At 38.8% G+C, this 25,282-nt stretch overlaps 1 protein-coding gene and 1 pseudogene across 1 annotated transcript in view; one reads left to right on the forward strand and one right to left on the reverse strand.

Moving 5' to 3' along the window:
• The window catches only part of SNTB2 (syntrophin beta 2), a 95,700-nt gene that overhangs the window by 61,736 nt on the left and 8,682 nt on the right, over window positions 1-25,282 (forward strand). The window contains exons 4-6 of the mRNA XM_037025328.2: window positions 1,938-2,080; window positions 18,129-18,325; window positions 25,000-25,184. Coding sequence (XP_036881223.2) covers window positions 1,938-2,080; window positions 18,129-18,325; window positions 25,000-25,184 — 525 coding nt within the window. The remainder of the gene's footprint in view (window positions 1-1,937; window positions 2,081-18,128; window positions 18,326-24,999; window positions 25,185-25,282) is intronic.
• On the reverse strand, window positions 10,203-18,116 carry LOC140846955 (large ribosomal subunit protein uL24 pseudogene; annotated as a pseudogene).

A 25,282-nucleotide genomic window follows, 5' to 3' on the forward strand; every position in this document is an offset into this window, starting at 1 on the left:
AGATAAAGTTTCAGTCCTATAAGACTGCTCCCCAACCCCCACTTCAGACACCAGTCACAAGCCCCTTACCTGTATTTCTGACCAATTGACTACAGATTGCGTTCCAATAACCTCCTTTAGGCCTTGATTAATTTGCTAAGCAGCTAACAGAACTCAGGGAAACACTTATATTTACCAGTTTATTAAAGGATATGATAAAGGGTATGCATCAATAGCCAAATGAAGAGATACACAGGGTAAGGATCCAAACAAAGGAGGTTCTGTCTTGGGGCCCAGCTTGGTGGCATGTGGCAGCATTCTGGTTCTCCAGCTGTGGAAGCTTTCCAGAAAAAGGCTTCATAACATTGCATTACCGTCATGACTATGATTGACTAAGTCATTGGCCATTGGTTGATTCAACCTCCATGCCTTTTTCCTCTCCGGAGGTGGAAGGGTGGGTGAGTGGGACTGAAAGTTCCAACCCTCTAATTCACAGGGTTGGTCTTCCTGGCAACCAGCCATCTCCCCACCCCTCAACCATGGTTGGGGCCCAAAATTCTCCTTGATTAATAACAAAACATCAGTTTCACCTTTATGGCTGTAAAGTGGTTTCAGAAAATGTGGATGAAGACCAAATATATCTGAGAAGTATATTTTGGCCATCTGAATGACCATGTATATATTTCTTAAAAGTCATTATATCTCAGTTTACCTATAGACTAATATAGAGTACTAGAAAATGGGCTCACCAACAAGAAAAATATAATTATTTTTACAATACTTTGCTTAAATTCCCAGAGTCAGGTCATTCATTTTGTGTTTTCAGAGAGTCTTGGTGGTAGGTGTTACAACACCAAACCAAACCACCCATGCCGATTTTCAGTTTACCAGATATATGCTCAAGGTGTTGTGACATGTCCAAATTACATTCAGAAGTCATTAAGGAAGAGAAAATAGATGGTTGCTTTGAAGGCAGCTCTTTATGAGACAAGCAGCTCATCAGTTTGAATTTTCCTGAAGCTGTCAGTGATAATGAACTGAATGATCAGTGTTAAAATGGACTGTTGCTAAGCATTTCCTGTGCAAAAGTCTCATCTTATGAGGGCAAGTTTTGATGATAGCAGGGCTTTTCTTGAACATAGTCTTTTGCTTTTTGGCCTTGGATCCTTGACAATACGGTTAAAGGGTTGTTTTCCTACATTTTAAAATCCTCACACAGATAACTGAGCTTTATGTAATTAAACATTTGAAACTGAAATGTAAGCTTCCTAAAGTATCATGGGGAACTCTCTGACTATAGTTCACACCAGTGTTTTCCAAAATACAACATGGTGGGTCATGATCAGCATTAAAAAAAAAAAAAAAGAAATGATCAGACTGCATTGCACAAAATTAAGGGATTGTGTTATATCAGAAATTTTATAACTCAGCTATTTATGTATGTGTATTGGGTTGCAGTGAAATGTATTTCTTATTATAGGTCTTGATCTAAAATACTTGACAAACAGTGAGGTATAGATTATATGGACTTATTTGGTAGCAGAATTCTGTGTTTCTAGCCTGTACATGGAATATGTTATTCCCACTTCAGATATTACCAAAACTATTAATCATTTTCACCATTACTTCAAATGTTCAATTGAAATCATCATTTTGAAATTACAATATATTTATTTACAACTGGTGATAATTAGTTATTACATAATGGGGAAAAAACTGTGTCGTATCACCAGATAATGTCTGTAACTCCTCAGGGAGAGGCTTTTTCAAATTCTATAATCCACCTCACCCCTGCCAGTGGGAAGCAACCTGATGGGCTGTTTCCTGTTTCTCCAGTCTGTTAGGATAGGGAAACAAAAGGGAGACCCAGTATGTTAGGCTGTCACTGAATGGATTTTACAATTATAACTACAGTCATTATAGTTAGCTCTGCTTTCTGAATTTAACCTTTGTAACAGGCAAAACTAGATGGTGGAAGACAGCAGTGGAGACCTGTCCTCATGGCTGTGACAGAGAAGGATTTGCTGCTCTATGACTGTATGCCATGGACAAGGGATGCCTGGGCATCACCGTGTCATAGCTACCCTCTTGTTGCCACAAGGTAAGATTTAAGATAAGATTAAAGACACACAAAACATCTGTCCTACTCTAAAGAGCTTTAAAGTGAATTCTATACATCTCAGGTGCCTGAAGTAGCATTTAAGTAGCTGATGTAGTTGGTTTAAGCACACCCTTCTTTCACATCCTTACTATTTTGCATCTCCTCGCTCAGAATAATTGATTTTTGTGTGCATTTTTTTAAGTTGTTGAAGCAGCTTCCTAACTGCTCCCTTCAAGACTTGCTTAGTCACGAAGGTAAGGTATATAGTGGAGTTTTTTTCTTTATTGACTGTGACTAGAAAACCACTGAAAATCTGGCAGCCTTTTGACTGAGCGATGAAATCATTTAGACCAGAATGCGGTACTGTGGATAAACCACACAACTCAGCCAAAATATTCAACTTTTCTTTCTAGTATAAAAGCATCTAATTTTGATTCTATCAAATAAACATTGATTTGACCTAAAGAAAAGGATGTTTCTAGCATGCCAGATGTGGGGAGTTAAAGGAAAAAAGAATACAGAAATGTAGATTTGGGGGCTTAAGAAATAACTGAAAACTAGTTAACTAGGTAACTAGTATGGAAGTAGAAAACATATTCACATTGTTTTTGTTTTTGTTTTTTATTAAGGTATCATTTGATATACACTCTTATGAAGGTTTCACATGAAAAACATTGTGGTTACTACATTCACCTATATTATTAAGTCCCCCCCATATCCCATTGAAGTCACTGTTCATCAGCATAGTAAGATGTCACAGAGTCACTACTTGTCTTCTCTGTGCTACACTGTCTTCCCCAGGACCCCCCACACACTATGTGTACTAATCATAATACCCTCAATCCCCTTTCCCCTCCCTCCCACCCTCCCCACCCCTCCCCTTTGGTAACCGCTAGTCCCTTCTTGGAGTCTGAGTCTGCTGCTGTTTTGTTCCTTCAGTTTTTGCTTTGTTCTTGTACTCCACAAATGAGGGAAATGATGTGGTACTTGTCTTTCTCCACCTGGCTTATTTCACTGAGTGTAATACCCTCTAGCTCCATCCATGTTGTTGCAAATGGTAGCATTTGTTTTCTTCTTATGGCTGAATAATATTCCATGTGTATATGTACCACATCTTCTTTATCCATTCATCTACTGATGGGCACTTAGGTTGCTTCCATGTCTCAGCTATTATAAATAGTGCTGCGATAAACATAGGGGTGCATATGTCTCTTTGAATCTGAGATCTTGTTTCTTTGGGCAAATTCCTAGGAGTGGAATTCCTGGGTCAAATGGTATTTTATTTTTAGTGTTTTGAGGAACCTCCATATTGCTTTCCATAGTGCCTGAACTAACTCACATTCTCACCAGCAGTGTAGGAGGGTTCCCCTTTCTCTGTATCCTCGCCAACATTGGTTAAAGGGTTGTTTTCCTACATTTTAAAATCCTCACAGAGATAACTGAGCTTTATGTAATGAAACATTTGAAATTGAAATGTAGGCTTCCTAAAGTATCATGGGGAACTCTTTGACTATAGTTCACACCAGTGTTTTCCAAAATACAACATGGTGGGTCATGATCAGCATTAAAAAAAAAAAAAAGAAATTATCGGACTACATTCCTAGTCTTTTCAGTATTGGCCATCCTAACTCGTGTGAGGTGATATCTCATTGTGGTTTTAATTTTCATTTCCCTGATAATTAGTGATGTGGCGCATCTTTTCATGTGCCTGTTGGCCATCTGAATTTCTTCTTTGGAGAAGTGTCTGCACATTCAGTTTTATTTGGATTCAAAAAGAACTAGGTTTTGATGTAACTCAAAACACACACATTTAAAAGGATTCCCACATAAAAGTATTTGGTGGTCAAGAAAGCTAAATCCTGAACAGAGCAAAATATGTTCCACAGGGGACAGTGTGGGAAGGCAGGATTTCCTGCTTTGAGCAAAGATTAATTTAAGGAAGAGTATTCTTTACATTTCATGAAGACTTGTCGCATTACATAGGATTTCCTTCAGCTTGCCAGTTTCCCTTACATGTGTCATTCTTATTTTAAAAATATAATTATCACACAGCTTTTCAGATAGTTTTCTGTAATTTAGAGCTGGAGCACCTAAATCACAGATATAGAGTTTGTAATGAGCCTCAAAATTAGGGATGTATGCCCTCATTAATTCCTTCACGACATAATTGTCCTACAGAAAGACTGAATTTAACCATCAGTTTCTCTGTTTTTTTTTAAATTCCCACTAAATTATAACCACTTTCTTATCAAGAACTATGACTAAGTCATCTTAGCATTTCCAAAAATGCTTTGCATGTAGGTAGGCCCTCAATAAATCTGTTAAGTTAAATTCTATTACTTAAATTATAGTTGATAGTGTCATGGTTACATCAAGAGCATGACAGGAATCCTATGAAAACATGTGGATATGTCTCAGTAGCTATAATTAGAGCAATTAAATTCATATTTCCCAAAGATTTAGACTTTATGAATATGATTGTAGAAATCACGTTTAAATTTTATGGAAAAAGCTTATATTCTAGTTATGATCATAGAATACAAGGAGAATTGCTCTATCTTAGACATTTATCTAACTGTGTGCCACCAAACGGATGAAGCAGAAACTTATGTCATCCCAGAGGTGAGCCTTTATTCAATACTAGAAATTACAGTCCTATAAACAATTTCTGGCCATTGACTAGACTGGGCCTAGACTACCAAAGCACTTTGCTACCAGAGAAGGAAATGAGATGGTTGTACTTGCAATTAGGGAAAAGATTTTGGTAAGATACAAAAGCCAAAACTGTAGGGGGCGGAGCCAGGATGGCGGCATGAGCAGAGCAGTGGAAATCTCCTCCCAAAAACACATAGAGCTATGAAAATATAACAAAGAAAAATCTTCCTAAAATAGAGACCACACGACACAGGACAACATCCAGACCACATCCACACCTGCAAGAACCCAGCACCTTGCGAAGGGGGTAAGATACAAGCCCGGGCCCGGCGGGACCCGAGCGCCCCTCCCCCCGGCTCCCGGCGGGTGGAAAGAAACCGGAGCGGTTTTTTTTTGGCGAGTGCTTTTTGGAAGCCTTAAAGGGACAGGGACCCCGGTGCTAGGGAGGCAGGGCGGCGGGACTGGTGAGCGGGTGCCTGGGACCGGCGCCTGAGGACAAAGAATATCGTGCGTTTTTCCCTGCGGGACCAGTGGGCGGGTGCTTTTTGGAAGCCTTGAAAGGACAGGAACCCTGGTGCTAGGGAGACAGGGCAGCAGGACCAGTGAGCGGGTGCCTGGGACCGGCACCTGAGGACAAAAAAAAAAAAAATCGCGTGTTTTTTCCTTTTTTTTCTTTCTGTTCCCTCTCTCATTGTTGCTGTTGTTGTTTTGGTTTGGAGAGTGCTTTTTGGAAGTCTTAAAGGGGCAGGACAGGTCACTTAGACCAGAGGCAGGGAATCTGGGGATCTCTGGGCACTCTAACCCCCTGGGCAGCAGGGAGCACAGAGGCCCCTTACGGAGATAAATAGCCTCCCAGCCGCTCCCCCTCCAATGGGGCTCCGCCATTTTGGAGGAACAGCCCCAGCCAGGCCAAGCCCACAGCAACAGCGGAGATAAACCCCAAAGCAACTGGGAAGGAAGCAGAAGCCCTGTCTGCGCACAGCTGCCCAGCACAAGCCACTAGAGGTCGCTATTCTCCCAGGAAAAGGCCACAAACCAACAAGAAGGGAAGCTCTTCCAGCGGTCACTCGTACCAGCTCTGCAAACTATCTCTATCACCATGAAAAGGCAAAACTACAGGCAGACAAAGATCACAGAGACAACACCTGAGAGGGAGACAGACCTAACTAGTCCTCCTGAAAAAGAATTCAAAATAAAAATCATGAACATGCTGACAGAGATGCAGAGAAAAATGCAAGAGCAATGGGATGAGATGCAGAGAAAAATGCAAGAGCAGTGGGATGAGATGCAGAGAAAAATGCAAGAGCAGTGGGATGAAGTCCGGAAGGAGATCACAGATGTCAGGAAGGAGATCACAGAAGTGAAACAATCCCTGGAAGGATTTATAAGCAGAATGGATAAGATGCAAGAGGCCATTGAAGGAATAGAAGCCAGAGAACAGGAACGTATAGAAGCTGACATAGAGAGAGATAAAAGGATCTCCAGGAATGAAACAACACTAAGAGAAATATGTGACCAATACAAAAGGAATAATATTCGTATTATAGGGATACCAGAAGAGGAAGAAAGAGGAAAAGGGATAGAAAGTCTCTTTGAAGAAATAATTGCTGAAAACTTCCCCAAACTGGGGGAGGAAATAATCGAACAGACCATGGAATTACACAGAACTCCCAACAGAAAGGATCCAAGGAGGACAACACCAAGACACATAGTAATTAAAATGGCAAGGATCAAGGACAAGGAAAGAGTTTTAAAGGCAGCTAGAGAGAAAAAGGTCACCTATAAAGGAAAACCCATCAGGCTAACATCAGACTTCTCGACAGAAACCCTACAGGCCAGAAGAGAATGGCATGATATACTTAATGCAATGAAACAGAAGGGCCTTGAACCAAGGATACTGTATCCAGCACGACTATCATTTAAATATGATGGCGGGATTAAACAATTCCCAGACAAGCAAAAGCTGAGGGAATTTGTTTCCCACAAACCACCTCTACAGGGCATCCTACAGGGACTGCTCTAGATGGGAGCACCCCTAAAAAGAGCACAGAACAAAACACACAACATATGAAGAATGGAGGAGGAGGAATAAGAAGGGAGAGAAGAAAAGAATCTCCAGACAGTGTATATAACAGCTCAATAAGCGAGCTAACTTAGGCAGTAAGATACTAAAGAAGCTAACCTTGAACCTTTGGTAACCACGAACCTAAAGCCTGCAATGGCAATAAGTACATATCTCTCAATAGTCACCCTAAATGTAAATGGACTTAATGCACCAATCAAAAGACATAGAGTAATAGAATGGATAAAAAAGCAAGACCCATCTATATGCTGCTTACAAGAAACTCACCTTAAACCCAAAGATAAGCACAGACTAAAAGTCAAGGGATGGAAAAACATATTTCAGGCAAACAACAGTGAGAAGAAAGCAGGGGTTGCAGTACTAATATCAGACAAAATAGACTTCAAAACAAAGAAAGTAACGAGATAAAGAAGGATACTACATAATGATAAAGGGCTCAGTCCAACAATGGGGGGGACCATTGTCTAACCCCATATACAAAGGTAAACTCAAAATGGATCAAAGACCTGAATGTAAGTCATGAAACCATTAAACTCTTGGAAAAAAACATAGGCAAAAACCTCTTAGACATAAACATGAGTGATCTCTTCTTGAACGTATCTCCCCGGGCAAGGAAAACAACAGCAAAAATGAGCAAGTGGGACTACATTAAGCTGAAAAGCTTCTGTACAGCGAAAGACACCATCAATAGAACAAAAAGGAACCCTACAGTATGGGAGAATATATTTGAAAATGACAGATCCGATAAAGGCTTGACGTCCAGAATATATAAAGAGCTCACACGCCTCAACAAACAAAAAACAAATAACCCAATTAAAAAATGGGCAGAGGAACTGAACAGACAGTTCTCCAAAAAAGAAATACAGATGGCCAAGAGACACATGAAAAGATGCTCCACATTGCTAATTATCAGAGAAATGCAAATTAAAACTACAATGAGGTATCACCTCACACCAGTAAGGATAGCTGCCATCCAAAAGACAAACAACAACAAATGTTGGCGAGGCTGTGGAGAAAGGGGAACCCTCCTACACTGCTGGTGGGAATGTAAATTAGTTCAACCATTGTGGAAAGCAGTATGGAGGTGCATCAAAATGCTCAAAACAGACCTACCATTTGACCCAGGAATTCCACTCCTAGGAATTTACCCTAAGAACGCAGCAATCAAGTTTGAGAAAGACAGATGCACTCCTATGTTTATCGCAGCACTATTTACAATAGCCAAGAATTGGAAGCAACCTAAATGTCCATCGGTAGATGAATGGATAAAGAAGATGTGGTACATATACACAATGGAATACTACTCAGCCATAAGAAGTGGAAAAATCCAACCATTTGCAGCAACATGGATGGAGCTGGAGAGTATTATGCTCAGTGAAATAAGCCAAGCGGAGAAAGAGAAATACCAAATGATTTCACTCATCTGAGGAGTATAGGAACAAAGGAAAAACTGAAGGAACAAAACAGCAGTGGAATTACAGAACCCAAAAATGGACTAACAGGTACCAAAGGGAAAGGAACTGGGGAGGATGGGTGGGCAGGGAGGGATAAGGGGGGGGAAGAAGAAGGGGTATTAAGATTAGCATGCATGGGGGGGAGGGAGAAAGGGGAGGGTGGGCTGCACAACACAGAGAGGACAAGTAGTGACTCTACAACATTTTGCTAAGCTGATGGACAGTAACCGTAATGTGGTTGTTAGGGGGGACCTGATATAGGGGAGAGCATAGTAAACATAGTATTCTTCATGTAAGTGTAGATTAAAAATTAAAAAAAAAAAAGAAAGAAAGAAAGAAAGAAAGAAAGAAAAGGGGGATTACTCCTTAACTGGATAAAACTATTGGTAAATCAAAGATCAATGCATGCTTTAAATATCCTTAGTGTTGATCACTTAAAGGGTGTCAGATGATCAGCTATGGAGGTACTCTTTTCTGATAATATTCCTTTCTCTTAATTAAAAAAAAAAAAAAAACAGCAGTTACTGTGTGCTGACCTCCAATGAGTTCTGCACGGTGGTATAGAAGTCATGTCAAAGTGTGGGCAAAGGGTCTGTTTGTTTCTATGCAGAAGATCAAGGCCTAGCTTGGAGACCCAGAAAATGAACTAAGATACGATATGAGGTGGAGCTTCCGACATCAGCACTCTCTGGAGGACTTGTGCCGGGGGATGATCATCAAAAAGCCTCCACAGGGATCCGGACGATGCTGCGGTTGTGGCTGCATCCAGCCCACCGTCTCCTGGACTTGCCATAGGAATGAGGAGGGAGATGTCTAGGCTGGCATGTGCATACAGTGACACAACGAATTTGACCGGATCTGTACTGTTGGAACTCAACCAGGAGTTGGGAGGGGTGCAAGTTGTAGCACTCCAAAATCTCATGACTATAGACTATCTATGGTTAAAAGAACATATGGGATGTGAACAGATCCCTGAAATGGGCTGCTTTAATTTGTCTGATGGTTCAAGTACAGTTGGACAATATCCATCATATCATAGATAAATTTTCACAAATGCCTAGGGTGCCTAAATGGTTTTCTTGGCTTCACTGGAGATGGATGGTAATTATAGATTTGCTTTGTTTATGTCACCGTATTCCTTTTATGTTAATATGTGTGTGCAAATTAGTTAGTAGTTTAAAACCTATACATACTTAAGGTACTCTACAAGAAGATATGTCAAAGAAATAATCAATCCTCCCATGTTTCCTTCATATGCTACATCTATAGCTTTTCTTCTTCCTTCCTAATTACAACTCTTAAATAGAATTCGTGCCTCATATCGAATTTACCGAGTATCATAATTCCTCCAGGTGGTAAAGATACCTCGAGACAAGTGCTGGGCATAGAAGCCACAGGGCATAAATCTGCAAAGAAGTAAAAAGCTAACCTTTGCAAACAATATGGCTTCTCTCTCACTTACCAACTTTACATTTCCCTGTATGGCCCCGGAAGATGACTGGTTAGCCAGAGACGGGTAAGATTCCTCAAGGGAGGAACAACCTAAGACAGGCACAGTCGCAGGGGGGCCATCAGGTGAGAATTTGGGGATCAACAGAGGTGAGGCCCAGAACCTCACCCCCCCTGCCTTGAGAGAAATCTTCTGCATCCGTGGATGTCTTGCTGCCCTTGTCTAGCCTGGATTAATACTTAGTCCATAGGCACACACCTGATCATCTGATCATCTACATTTGCCTTCTTACAGCACTAAACTATGTTTTCTACCTTTATCTTGCATCTACCTACCACTTCAGCATTTTATTAAAAATAAAAATAATAATAATAATAGGAGAAATGTGGGATCAACATATAAATCAAGTACAAAAATCAAACGAATATTCATATTTGACCTGATTGTTTATAGGTCATAATGCATGATCAAAACCGAAAGTTTCTGTGATGAATGCCCTTGTACTGTTCACCATGTAAGAATTTATTCACTATGTAAGAATTCGTTCACCATGTAAGAACTTGTTCGTTATGCTTCAGAAGATTGGAGACTGACGAGAATTAGGCTTGAGATGGATTAATGATTGTACATTGAGCGTTGACCCCCCTATACTGAATTTTATTGTTGTTAACAACCATTTGATCAATAAATATGAGAGATGCCCTCTCAAAAAATAAAAATAAAAAAAAAGCCAAAACTGTAAAACTCTTAGAAGAAAATGTAGGAGTAGATCTCTTCATGACCTTGGCTTAGTCAGAACCTTCTTAGATATGACACCAAAAGCACAAGTAAAAGAGAAAAAATAAATTGGAGTTCATCAAAATTAAAAACTTTTGTGCTTCAAGTGGCATCATCAAGAAAGTGAAAAGACTGGGGATGGTAGTCCAGCATGGAGAATATAACTAATGATTCTGTAACATCTTCCTATGTCAACAGATACTAACCACACTAGCGAGGGTGAGGATTTAATAATATGAGTAACTGTTGAACCACTGTGTTGTATACTTTAGACCAATATTAGATGGTATATCAACTATACTTCAGTCAAAAACCAACAAGTGAAAAGACAACCCACAGTGTGGGAGAAAATATTTGCAAATCATGTCTAATCTGGGACTTGTATCTAGAAAATATAAAGAATTCTTACAACTCAATAATAAAGATAAGTTACCCAATTAAAAAATGGGAAAAAGATCTGAATAGACATTTGTTCAAACAATACACAAATGGCCAATAAGCACATGAAAAGATGCTCAACAGAATTAGCCATCATGGAAATGCAAATCAAAACCATAGAAAGATACTACTTCCTATCCACTATGATGGCTATAATTAAAAAGAGATAATAACAAGTGTAGTCTGGGATGTGGAGAAAATAGAACCCACATACATTGCTGTTAGGAATGTAAAGTAGTGTAGTCAGTGTGGGAAATCTGGAAGTTCTTGAAAAGGCTAAACACCATATGACCCAGCAATACCACTCCTAGGTTTTATATCCAAGAGAAATTAAAACATGTGTCCACAGAAAATTTATACATGAATGCTCAAACAGCATTATTCATAACAACCAAAAGGGGGACATGACACAAGTGTCCATCAACTGAAGAATAGATAGATAATATGTGATATATTCCATATATAAATGAAATATTATTCAGCAATAAAAAAGGAATGAGGTTCTGATATACTCTGCAACTTGGATGAACCTTGAAAACATTGCTAAGTGAAAGTAGCCAGAAACAAAAGACCCCATATCGCATTATTCCATTTAAATGAAATGTCCAGAATAGGCAAAATCTGTAGAAACAAAGTAGATTTATCATTGCCCCAGGGAGAGGGTTTGTGTGGGAGACATAGAGGGACTGCTCATGAGTATAGGATTTCTTTTTGGGACATAATATTTCCCCCTCATCCACAGGGGATACTTCCACAACCACCATTGGATGCTTGAAAACCACAGTGCTGAACCCTGTGTATATACACTTTTTTTTTCCTATATATACACAACTTTGATAAAGTTTGCTTTATAAATTAGGCCCAGTAAGAGATTAGCAATGACTAGAAACAAAATAGAACAATTATAACAACATACTCTAATAAAAGTTTATGTGAATGTGTTCTCTCTCTCAAAATATCTTATAGTATTCATCCCTCTTATCATGATGTGAGATGATAAAATGCCTACATGATGAAATGAAGTGAGGTGAATGATGTAGGCACTGTGACATAGTGCTAGGCTACTACTGACCTTCTGACAATACATCAGAAGGAGGATCATCTGCTCTGGACCACAGATGACCTCAGCTAACTGAAACCACAGAAAAGCAAAACTGGGTGGGGGGACTTCTGTTAAAGTGCACCAAAATTGAATGGAGAGATGGATACACATCTCTGAATATACTAAAATCTATTGAACTATATACTTTAAAATGGGTAAAGTGTATGGTATGTGAATTATATCTCAATAAAGCTGTTATAATGAAAACAAACCAAAAAAAGCTGTATTTAATAGAAGGGACTAAAACCAATACTTAAACTGAGTTTGAAACCCTATTCCACCACTTATCAAAGGTAATTAGGAACATGTTACTTAACCTTTCTTTTTGTGCCCCAGACTTTTTGTTTCTTCATTTAAACAGTTTTTATTGAAAGCTGCCTGTATGATTACTTTATTCCTGCCTCTTCCTCAATTGTTCCTTCTTCATATTTGCCCTCTTCCTTTCCTACTTGCCAAAATTTGGCTTTACATTCAAGGATCTTTTTGCAGTCTTTGTTCAGTTTTAGTCTAGTGAAAACTACCTTGCTGGGTGGTTGCCCACATGGACAGTTGTGTCATTTGCCTTCTCCCGCTGTACTCACTCAACGTAGATGACATATTTCTTCCTGCAAACCTCGACTGCTTTGCCCATTTGCTGACCTTTGTAGTGTCCTCACACAACTGCATTTCATCATCCTTTCATGTGGGCATGGATCGAACACTGTACTTGTGTCTCAGTGCTTTGGAAAGAGGGGAAGACGTAGCCTTCCTGCAAATGTGGGGGGGGGGGTGCGTTGAAATACCTCTTACAGTCTTGCTCTGGATGGGAGTCACAAAGGGACTGAACTTCATTTTGGCCTCTGGTGCTTCAGTGATTGCCGCCAAAGGGAAGAGCCTGTGCCACATACTTTAATTGTTAAGTGGACCCTACCTGATGAGATCGGGTGGGTGGCAGTGTTCAGTGAGTTAATACTTATAAATGCCTGCAATGGTACCTGACACATTGTAAGTGCCCAAGTGTTAGCCACTTTAATTGTAATAGTAATTATTTATTATTAAGTGCAAATATGTCAAAGAAGAATCCTATGTAAAAATTACCATTGCTTTAATCTGGCCATTTTTAAAAGGGGGAGCTTAGCTGTGACTGGAGAGTCTTGAAAGTAGTGAAATTTTCATGTTAAATGTGAAGAATTCAGATGTATTATTTGGACCAACCTAGACATGCAAATTGAACGTGGGCATTAATTAAATGTGTGGGACCTGTAGCTCTCTGAACATGGTGTTTCTTAGTAAGTTTAATTAATGTAACAACAGGGATTCTCTATTCCTTGTTCAGGAAGTACCGGTGGATTAGGAGCAGAGATGATAGGCAAATGAGAGGTTTCATTTTTCCCTGTGGCCATGTTGGCCAGGTGGAATTGGTTGAAGTCACTGCATGATGGAATCAAGTGGGGCTTAATCATCCTCTGCCTCTCAAGGGGGTGGAGGATGGCGGCTGACAGAAACCAGAGGATGGGTCCGGACCAGGAAGTATCCCACACAGAGAAGCAAGGCTAGAAATAGAAAGCATGTGCTTATGTCTTTTTACTGTGGGAGAAAGAAAGAGATTGAGACTTACATGAGGAATGAGAAAGGGCTGAATGTTTACTGTCATTAATTCTAATACTTCGAGATATGTTCTTATGGGTGAATGAGACACTTACACAAAAAGAATATATAGGGAAGGAAAAGAAATTAAGGATCTTGACTGTCCACAAAAGTAGAAAGTCCCTGATAAATGGAGAACTGATTGTAGTTCAAAAATCAAAGAATGTTGTTAGAGTGATGTAAATTAACATGAGGTTACCATTTAGAATGGCTTGCACATTGCAGATTCTTGGAAACCAACACTGTGTTGTGTTGTTTACTTAATACTGCTATTTCAAGCTGGTGAGAAATTAAGTAAAATATGAAAGTGATGAATGAAGAGGATTTTTATTTTAATTAATTAATTGATTGATTTTTATTTTACACTTTTCTTGAGATTAAAGCCAGATACATGATACTGGTAGAAAAACACCTTGGTTTTAAAAATGCCATGGATTTTGTGGATGCACATTTTGTAGTCTTTTTCTATAAGCTTCCTTTGACTGGAGGAGAAAAAGATCCAAAGAAAGTGTGGTTACTTTACAATGTGGAAAATTGGGTGGTGGTGTGCTTAGGAATTTAGGGGTAAAAGCTGCTAAAACGCCTTTGCATGAGTTCATCTGACTCCCCCACCCACCCTTTTGGCAGTGTGTTCTAACCAACTGCTGCACAGCAAGAGTCCAGCAGCTGGTTTGAATTAGATTCCCTCTGCCAAATATTTCATAATCAAATCTATAGGAAAAATTCTCCTAGGCTTTTTATTTTTTAATGTCTGACTTGGGATTAGCAATCAAACTGAATATGGAAGAATACATACACCCTGTTACTTTGCCCATGCTCTTACTTGAATCCTATGTGAAGTAATTTCAAAACTTACTTAACTCTTGCTGAGATCACTTATGTTTAATTGGCATGTTGGTTTTATGGGAATCAGCCCAATGAGGTGGTCTTCAAAGTATACTTCTACGGACCTCTGGGGATCCCCTTTCAGGGGGTCTGCGAGTTCAAACTTGTTTTCATAGTAATACTAAGATAACTTATGAGATAAAATGGGAATTACAGAGCATGTCTGTTGCATACTAAGTGTGATTGTCTCCAAGAAAAGGACCTGTGTTTGGGTTGTAAGCTGAGCTGTTTTTTTTTCATGTAACACCAGTTTTTACTTGGAAAAAACAACTGTCTAACAAACTATAGTCAGTCAGACTTGGGTATTTGCCAGACATCTTTTCTAAAATGACCAAAATGAATTTGTTATTTAAGGAAAACACTGATAGTATTTGTTCCCAATTATAAAATTCTAGCTTTCAAACAAAAATTAGAATCCTAGAAAACTTGCATGCGTTGCTGTGAGCTTGACAGCTTCCCAATACTTAAAGACTTTTCAAATGAGATCAGTGGTGTGGTGATACTAGAAAATGTGACTTTTTGATATTGTATAATGGAAAACTTTTAACATTTGGAAAATCTGTATAACTGAGTGAAAAAATATCTTCCAAATGACCGATGCATAATGTAACAGTATCATGCATGGGTAAAAAGGATCCATTCAGAGTGCAAGACCAGTGGATTGTTAATGAGATAGGAAATGAAAACTTAATCGATAAAGTTTCAGATCCTACATTGCCACTAACTTTTAAGAAGCCATTTGTTGAGTTTGGCTCAGTGGGCAGAAGGATATCCACAATCACCTGCAAAGGTCATTAAAGTACTCCTTTTGCAATCACATGCCTCTGTGAGGCTGGATAGTCCTCACATACTACAACTAACTGCAGCAGAATGCAGAAGCAGATAGGAGAATTCAGCTCCCTTTTATTAAAGAAGTACACAAAATATGTAAAACACTGCCTCTCTTCATATTAATTTTTTTGCTTGGGAAAGTATTATAATAAAAATGAGTTATATTAGCACATGACAAGTTTATTTTTATTTTTAAATGACTTCACAAATAAATAATTTTAATTTCTCAGTTTTAATTTCTAATTATAGTAAGTATTAATAAGTATAACCCATATAAACAGCAGTTTTTTGGAGCACTCAGTAGTTTTTAGGAGCATAGGAGAGTCTTCAGGCCAAAATGTTGGCAAGCCATTAGTTTAGTGCTTCCTAACTGTGGCTACACATGCGAATCATCTGGAGAACTTTTAATAAAATAAGGTTGCCTGGGACCCACCCTAGACAAGTTAAATCTGAATCTTTGAGGATGTGAGGCAGATATCAATAATTTTTAAGGGCTGTATACTAGGTGATTCCAGTGTACAGCCAAGCTTGAGAACTACAGTTATTGGCTTAACCTGGTAGGTTAGAAGAGATTGCCTTTTCCTTGAGAGAAACACCTTGCCTTTCATCTGAATCTAGAGTGGCTCCTGACAACTAGAGGAAATGTCAAGGAGCTTCCATTTGCTCTTTTATGTCTTCTTGCCCCGGTTACGATTATTAGAGGAGTGAAGGAAGGAGCTAGCAAATTTGTGGAAAACTGTTCTAGGTATATAGCCTACAGTGAAACTAAGAACAAGCCATTTTGTTTATTTCTCTTTGGTGTACATTCCTCACCCAAGTTTTTAAAAGCCCTATGTAGAAAATGGTGTCTGTTAACTGATTCCCTGTGAGGTAGTATGTTTGTTCTGTAATACTGACGTACTTAGAACTTGGTAAATATAGGAAAAATATTTTTGGAAGAAGTGAATAAACTAAACTATATTAAATTGCAGTCATGAATCAAATTGTTGAATAGTTTAATGACCTTAAGGAAAGTTGCTTTCTTAGGATTTTTCCACATGTATACTTCACTGTTATTTTTTTTTAGCAGTTCTATTGAGATAAAACTCACTACACAATTCACCCATTTGAAGTGTAAAACTCAATTGTTTAAGGTCCACAGAGTCATGCAGTCATCACCATGATCGGTATTAGTACACTTTCATCACCCAAAAAGAAACTCTTTACCCCGTAGTAGTCATTCCTCATTTCCCTCTCCCCAACCCTGAGCAACCACAAATCTACTTTCTATCTCTGTACATTTACCTAGTCTGGACATGTTGTATAGATGTAATCATACCTTATGTAGCCTTTTATGTCTGGCTTCTTTCACTTAGGGTAGTGTTTTCAAGGTTCATCCTTACTGTGGCATTTGTCACAACTTCATTCCTTTTTATGGCTTAATATTATTCCATTATGTGGATATACCATATTCATCATTGATGGTCATTTGGATTATTTCCATTTTTTGACTGTTATGAATAATGCTGCTATAACTTCCATGTACAAATTTTTATGTGGACATATCTTTTGGAGCTTGGGGGGCATATATCTAGGAACAGAATTGTGCTGGGTCATATGGAACTCTGTTTAGCCTTTGTGAGGAACTACCAGGCTATTTGTACAGTGGGCCACATCATTTTAAACTCTCACCAGCAGTCTATGAGGGTTGCATTTTCTCTGCATTCTTGTGGTTTTGTGTTGTGTTTCTCTAATAGCAAATGATGTTGAGCATTTTTTCATAAACTCTCATACATTGCTGGAGTGAACATAAAATGGTATAGCTACTTTGGAAGACAGTTTGCAGGTTTTACAAACATACTCTTAGCATATGATCTAGCAATCTTGCTCCTTGGTTTACCCAAAGGAGTTAAAACTAATGTCCACACAAAAACCTGCACACTGATGTTCATAGCAGCTTTATTCATGATTGCCAAAACTTGGAAGCAACGAAGATATCTTTCAGTAGGTGAATGAATAAATAAGCGGTGGTACATCCATATGATAGAATATCATTGGGCGCTAAAAGAAATGAGCTATTAAGCCAATACAAGACATAGAGGATCCTTAACTGCATATTACTAAGTGAATGAAGCCAGTCTGACAAGGCTTATTCTGCATGATTCCAACATCTGGAAAAGGCTAAACTATGGAGACAAAAATTGGTGGTTGCTGGGGGGGGAAAGGATGAGCTGGCAGTAAATGGAGAATTTTTAGGGCAGTGAAAATACTCTGTATGGTATTATAATGTTGGATATTATACATTTGTCCAAACCTATAGAATATGCAACACCAAGAGTGAACCCGAAAGTGAACTATGGTTTGGGTGACTATGATGCATTAATGTTCATCCTTGGTAAAAAACAAAAAAAAGTACCATTTTGGTGAATGATGTTGATAATGGGGGAGGCTCTGCATGAGAGGAGGCTTCCTATTTCCTAATCAAAATTGAATCTTTTTTTGAGATGCATAATTTCTTGGGAGCATAAAGAAGTCAGGGGAAATTGGGGTCGTGGCCCATTTAGCCCAGTGTTCTGCGTGTGACACCAGGAATCACTGTATGAGAAAACAGATGGTATCTACTTGAAAGATTATAGTCTTGCTTTGAAATGTACATACCCAAAAACTGCTGTTGAATTTTATAAATTTCTGCTTATCAATCAGCATAAATTATGACATTTTCCTCTGACAATGCATTAATTACTTTTGGTCTTTGTGTGTGGGCCTAGGTTGGTTCATTCTGGCTCCGGATGCCGGTCACCCTCACTCGGATCTGACCTTACATTTGCTACCAGAACTGGCTCTCGGCAGGGCATCGAGATGCATCTCTTCAGGGTGGAGACACATCGGGATCTGTCAGCTTGGACCAGGACACTTGTTCAGGGTTGCCATGCTGCTGCCGAGCTGGTCAAGGAAGTCTCTCTAGGTATAGTTTCTGGCATTTCATTTCTAATAGTAATTAGATGGAGCTGTTGTACTTTATTTTAAAGTAAAAGCCATTATCATGTATGCGGACTTCAAATGTAAAATATCGCAGCTTAAAGTGGTCATGACAGAAAGAAACCTGGTTTTTCAGTGTCAGTAGCAAAGTTTTCCTAAGCGTTGTATGTGGCTCTGAACACGCTCCTAACACTCGATGTACAGCATGGCAGTTTCACTGTTCATCATTTTTTTAATCTATATTTGATAGTGTAAGGACTCATTTACTAAGTAGGTAAATGTATTAATTTCCTAGTTATGAAGATGTAGAGTATAAGATATGGGTAGACACCCTTAAATATGAGCATCTGGCAAAGCTTATGGCTCTAGAAAAGTAAAGAATTTGGAATAGCAGTTTTTCTCAAAAGTCTGAAAGTGTGTGCCCAATACTTACTGAAACAGTCACGGGAGGGAAATGAGCCCTGTGGTCTCATGCCATTGTTATAGCGCCCTCTTATGGCCAGACGATACGGATTTAGGGATATGGTTTCTTATGTACATATTTGTGTATAGGTATCTCCAGATTGCTTTTCTCTTTAACAAGAACAAAGAATAGTCAAAATGAAGACACAATTACAGTTTCTAATGTGGTTTGAATTACTTTGGATATCTTGACTACAGGTTGGTTTACTTAATTTTGCTCCTGTTTTCTACGTATTTTATTTTATAAATCTAGTTTCACAGAATTTATGTAAAAAGAGAAAATATTTTAAAAGCAGTGATCTGTCTTTCCATTGCTTTTGGGAGTGAGGGATCACCATGGCTTTAGAACTTCATGGGCAGTGTTTCCATGGGTCATTTTCTAACACGGACAGTTTCTTTAATGTTGTCAAAGCGCTACAATTCTTCAGCTGTTAAGGACCTGCTTGAGATTTTTTTCATGACCACAGTGATGACTCAGGCAATGACGCCAATAACTAGTAAGACCCCTCCTTGGATTTGGACAAAAGCTGCCACCTCCACATTGTCTTTCTTATTTGTCTGTCTCCCACCCTTTTTTTCTATGCAATGGTTGATTAAGTGCATAGGGCTCTAGTTTTTGTCTTGGCTACAGAATATGCTCTCTGGGATGGGTAAGTCTTCCATGTGAAGGTCTGCAATGCTCTGTGTTCTCTGGGGAGCCCAACGTGTCAGGCCAGCATACTCATCAGTCCCCTCACTGGCATTGGAGTCACATCTTCTTTGAGGATCCAGAGATGTATGCTTCCCAAAACAGAGCGCAACTTGAATTTTTAACATTTTTTAGTTTTGTATTGTTTCTTTGGTGGCTGGCAGCTAAACTTCACATTGCAGGAAATCAAAATTTATCCAGTCCCTGGCTCACAGTTGTTGAAATACAGATGGCTTAAGGAGAGAGAGATTAAGGACCAGCTGGTTCCTTATATTTTTAAATAGACAAAAGAAACTTTTTTTGGTAATTTTGAAATTTGTTGTTCTCATTTGCAGCTGTATTCTAATACTACCAGAAATACTTTCATTTCTATAATTCTATAATTCAGGTCAACTGATGTACTTAATAACCATCTGTATTTAGAGCTGTGCCAGATATATTAAACTGGCTGAAGGTAAACTGCTTTGAAAAGAGCTAGCAGAATTCCTTTTAAAATATGTTTGCGTATGTACATGTGCTGTGCATATGTGTACTATGCATGTGTGTACCTTGTTTGTTACATCTTCATATGTGTATGCTTAGTGTGCACATGCACTTAAACATGTGTACACACATATATACAGAAACCAGCATGCCCTTCAGTTGCATGTCAATTTAATATTAACCTTCTGTTAAATTGTTGGGAGATTCAGAAAAGTTTATTTAAAACTATAATTATGGCAAATTTTCCTACATGTTCAGATAATTGTGACCTAAAGAAAGGAAGTTAACAGAAGGAAATCAGTTAAGCTCTGTTTATTGTCTCTTATGTGTTTTGGTTATAGTTTACCCATTTAGAAAAACTTCAGTGCCCACCTACAAGATTTGAGTAGTGAATGCAATATATGACCTTCATAATGTTCATTTAGTTTTAAACCTTTATAGATATAAAGGTTTTTCCTGTAACTATATCCTGTAATGATAGTTATAGTAGAATTGATCAGTGATCCTTCCAGTACACAAGGACTTTTTTCCTTCTGGCAAGTATGAACTTAATTAAAACATGTTAGGAGGAAGTAGAAACCTGAATAAAATTGTAATTTTGGCTATAAAGAAAGAATAGAGAAAAAGAAGCTGGTTAGACAACCAGCAGTGGGTACTACAAATATCAAGTAAGACAAGGGCCTGCTTCTTCAGCCAGATCACATTCAGCAACATGGATGTAATTGGTGCCCTTAGAGATGTTGAGGGTGTAATGCCAGTGACAGATTGCAGAGGGCTGAGGATTGATTGGGAGGTGAAAAATAGATAAATGGGGTATACATAGATTTTAAGAAGTTTTGCTGTGAAGAGGAGGAGAAAGGGGAGTGGTAGAAAGAAGAAGGTTAGGGAATTGAGTAGTGACATATCTTTTAGCAATGAGAGAGACTTGAACATTTAAAAAAAACTTAATGGGCGGGATATGGTTTAGAGGGTGATGTTGAAAATGCAAGAGGAAGAAGAAAGAATAAACCTTGAACAGTTCTTGAGAAAGTGGAAGTGAATGGGATCCAGAGTACAGGTGGGAGGATTGGCCTTTTCCTGGAGAGGGACAGAGGGGAGATGAGAGGATGGGTGTGGATGTATATCTTAGCTCCTGAAATGGGCATTGCCTTTTACTCCTGAGTAATTTGTTCTGCAGATATCCATGGCTTTTACTCCATCCCTAACTCCCCAAGTGCAATTACAGACTCCTTGTATATTGTTTGAATATTTAGAGTTATATCATATTTGTGTAACAGGAAAAACTTTATGTATTTATATATATATATATAATCTATATATATATATTTTTTTTCCTAAGGATCCATAAGTCCCATATACCACAACCAGTCCCATATATCACTACAAAGAATTTTACAATATATTACTGAGAGGCTAGGAGAAATATTAGAAATTGGTTTGAAGATTTCCTGTGAAGTCTAGGGCTAAAAATAATGGATTATGCTGGGGCCCAAATATTGTCCCTCTTGTCCAAATCCAAGTGTTTTATATTTACCCAATTGTGGTTAGTATAATCATCAGAAATTGTATCAAAAAACAGGTATTAATGTTCTAGGTCAGTGGTTCTCAACCTCAACTGCACCATGGAATAGCCTAGAGAGCTTTTTAATATTGACCCAAGTTCTACCTCCATAGATTTAAAAGTCAGTTGACTAGGGCATTAAAAGGTCCACAGATTATAAGCACCTTTAAGGGGTTAAGAATCACTACTCTAGATTATCAAAAGAAAAACAGAAAAGTTTATATTATTAAGCAGTTGAAACTATTTATTAGTTAAAAATAAATGAACATATACAACTCTGAATATACTAAAAACCATTGAGTTCCATACTTGAAATGAGTGAATTGTAGGGTATGTGAATTATATATTAATACAGTTATTAAAAAAATAAATGAGTATAATAATTGGAACCTTAAAGGTGATGTCAGAGAGTACAGGGAGGTTCTCATCAGAGAACTTTATTTAGAACAATTAATTTGGATGAGTACATGTGTGAATCAGGATTCCTGGTTTTCTGAGGTTGGTCTGCACATAGGCCTTGCCCCCTACTGTCTCTCACCCCATCCTAACTACCACCTTGCCCCTGATCCCTACTCCTGGTTGTGGGTGGGTTCTGATGCAGGTCTCAGGGATGAGTGAATCTTAGAGAAGAGATGAGGATGTCTGTTTTGCATTTTATTTGGTAATAAAAAATTCCAAAAAAACCCCTGCAAGTTTATTATTTTAATGTTTAGATTAATTAAAATGTCATGAATTCTGGTGTATATTACACACTCAACAAGGCAGCCACTATTGTACCTTTTATTATTATCTAAGACTAAGGGAAATAGCACCAAGCCTTTTCCAATTCCCCAGAGTCACTCCCGGCCTCCAGCCTCCCCCACTGTTGTCCATCTCTCCAGGATAGCTCTTACTTCATTCTGCTGTATCCACATTTCCTCTCTTCTCACAGGCGTCTCAACAGGAACCATCTTTTTTTCAGCTCTGTATCTACCGGCACTTAACACAGTGTCTGGCCCATAGTAAGTGCTCAGAACAATTTTTTTTCCAGCATAGATTGGTTACAATTACCTGTCTGTCTTCCCTACTGCCCTTTGCCAGCAGAGAGCTTTAAAATGTGAATACATGAATTAATGAACAAACAAACCAACAAACTAAGACGTAATTCACAATTCCACCAAACAGTTAGTTTTTGTGGGTGTTTCTGATTATTCTGGGTCCAGGCTTACAGAGTTGCTTCTCCATCTTCAGCTCTGCCCACCATCAACCACATTGTATCCTACAAAAAGGGCACAAAGCACCTCTGCTGAGTGCTGAGTGCTTATCTCCCTCTGAAAAACTGGTTGTTTTCTCTCTTTTAAACTTCAATGATTTGATGTCCTGTGATTGTCCTTGAATGCTGTTGTGTTTCTTTTTTATATTTCTGATAACAACTCTGTTAATCCAAATCAGTATGTTGAATTCTTTACTGACTTGCCTATAAACTGAGGTGGACCGTGGATTTATAGCCATCCAAAAGGATTTTAGTTGAATTAAGACATCAGGATGTTGCAATAAGCCACCTGGAGCAGCTCAGAGCTTTGCTACTAAACCCCATCCTGTCCTATCAGAACAGGGCCACGGACACAAATATTCACACACACACTCAACAAGTCAGTCAGAGGTTTAGTCCTCTTTGGTTCATTACTCCTGAGACCGTCTGAGGATGAGCGGTATCAGGTACTTAATCACCATTGCCCCAACTGTTCTTAATCTACAGTTTAGGGAGAAACCATTTAACTAAGACTATTAGGCACATTTTTATGGCTAGTTCATACTGTTATTCAAATTTATCTGGTATTAATTACAAGTTTTAAACTAAAACTCAATTCTAAAGCTACACATTTTCAGTATGACCTTTACTTCTCCTTTTCAAGATTAAGATATTCATAAACAGTATTCTGGTTTTTTAAGTAACACACACAGACACACTGGATATTTGCCTTCCTTTCCTTCCCTTCTGGGAAACAATCCTAAACAGCGTATTTGAGAAATTTCTAATATGAGAAGCTTGCTGGGTTAAGGGCCTGCCTTTGCTCGCTGCAATTGTCTGATCTTTGCCCAGGAGAGACATACCTGCAGGCAAAAATACTCACTCTCCTGCACTGCACTTTCTCCAGCTGGTGCTGCAAGGACACGGGTGGATCCTTATTCTTTCTGCTTTTCGTTTCAAGACTAGAACTGACCCTTCTCTTCTCATCAGACAGACTGCAGTACCCTTGACTCTGCTATAGCTTCAGGGATATCAATAGAATAAAATTCTCTTGAAAACTATACTCTGGTTGGTCTGATTGGGATCCCTGTGTTCTTCCTCCAATCTTCTCGCCATTCAGTTTAGAGGTTACTTCTACAGGGTGATCCATCTTATCCATTTTTCCCCACAGGGCTCCTTTTTTGAGGATAACTAATATTCAAAGTCCATTGTCCAAACTCTCTTCTTTGAGGAGTACTGAGAAGGAGGATACTGCCAATATTTATCTATTATTATTCCTCATTTCCTCAACATACTGGCTGCCTTGACTAATTGAATGTTTTTGCACGTCCAGTGAAAGAATGCATTGATTGGCCTGGGTACAGGGACTTGCTTGTTTTGGAGCCATTCTTTCTGTTTAAAGTCACCAATCATAGCTTGACTGTGATCCTTCAGGTGATTTTAAGTTCAGCGCTCAGAAGGCCTCTCACTTGTAGCCTCTACTAACAACAAAACTGTTCAAACATTAGTGAAACAGGCGCCACCAGTCTTGACAGAACAACACAGATGTAGCCTTTGAATTTTATCTTTCATAGGATGGATGGTATGACTTTCTCTAACTGTAGCCTTTATCTGTGATAAACATTTCTTTATCCTCTTCCCAAATACCAACCAAACCACGTTACTGCCCCTGAAAGGCAACTCTGCCTTTTCTTCTGTGGTTGTTCCTTCTTCTTGCCCTCTTGAAACCTTCTTCCTATTCCTTACTGCCTCTCTAGTTTGACCGATTCTGTAGGGCCGATCTGAAGGCCCATCTCCTCCAGGAAATCTTTCCTTGACTTTGGCCTGAATCAGTGGTGTTCATTCATATTCTGTACCTTCTATCTTTTGCAATTGGGATGTCATGTTTATGCCTATTCATTTTTGAGGTCCTTACGAGCAGGGACCATGCCTCTTACTTCTCCAGGACCACCTGCAGCCTACTGTCAGCACAAGTGCTCAGTTGACACTCACAGGATTGAACTGAGTCAGATCAGATGTCAGGGAGAGTTTTAGTAATTTCTTCCTCATCTCAGTCAAGATGTTAGCTTGAGTGACCAAAACAAAACTCACTTTAGGAGGTTCCAATTAGGTTAGGTATCACACATTCTCAAGAAAAGATTATCTTCCCTTTCTTGAAGTCAGAAGAATCCTTTTCCACTTGATAATCGAAGTAGGAACATTATTAATGATTTTTTTTTTGCTTGTCTTTAACAGGCTGCACATTAAATGGCCAAGAGGTAAGACTCACTGTCCACTATGAAAATGGGTTCACTATCACCAGGGAAAATGGAGGCTCCAGCAGCATGCTGTACCGCTACCCCTTTGAAAGGCTGAAAATGTCTGCTGATGATGGCATCAGAAATCTATATCTGGATTTTGGTGGTCCTGAGGGAGAATTGGTAAGAGTGTTTCTGAAAAACATGTTTATTTTAATAGGTATTCTCTTTCTTTTTCATTGTGTTTACTTCTTGTACAGAAAATATAGACTGATACTCCA

This window comes from Manis javanica, chromosome 17 (genome assembly GCF_040802235.1).
Source record: "Manis javanica isolate MJ-LG chromosome 17, MJ_LKY, whole genome shotgun sequence".
Classification (NCBI taxonomy): domain Eukaryota; kingdom Metazoa; phylum Chordata; class Mammalia; order Pholidota; family Manidae; genus Manis; species Manis javanica.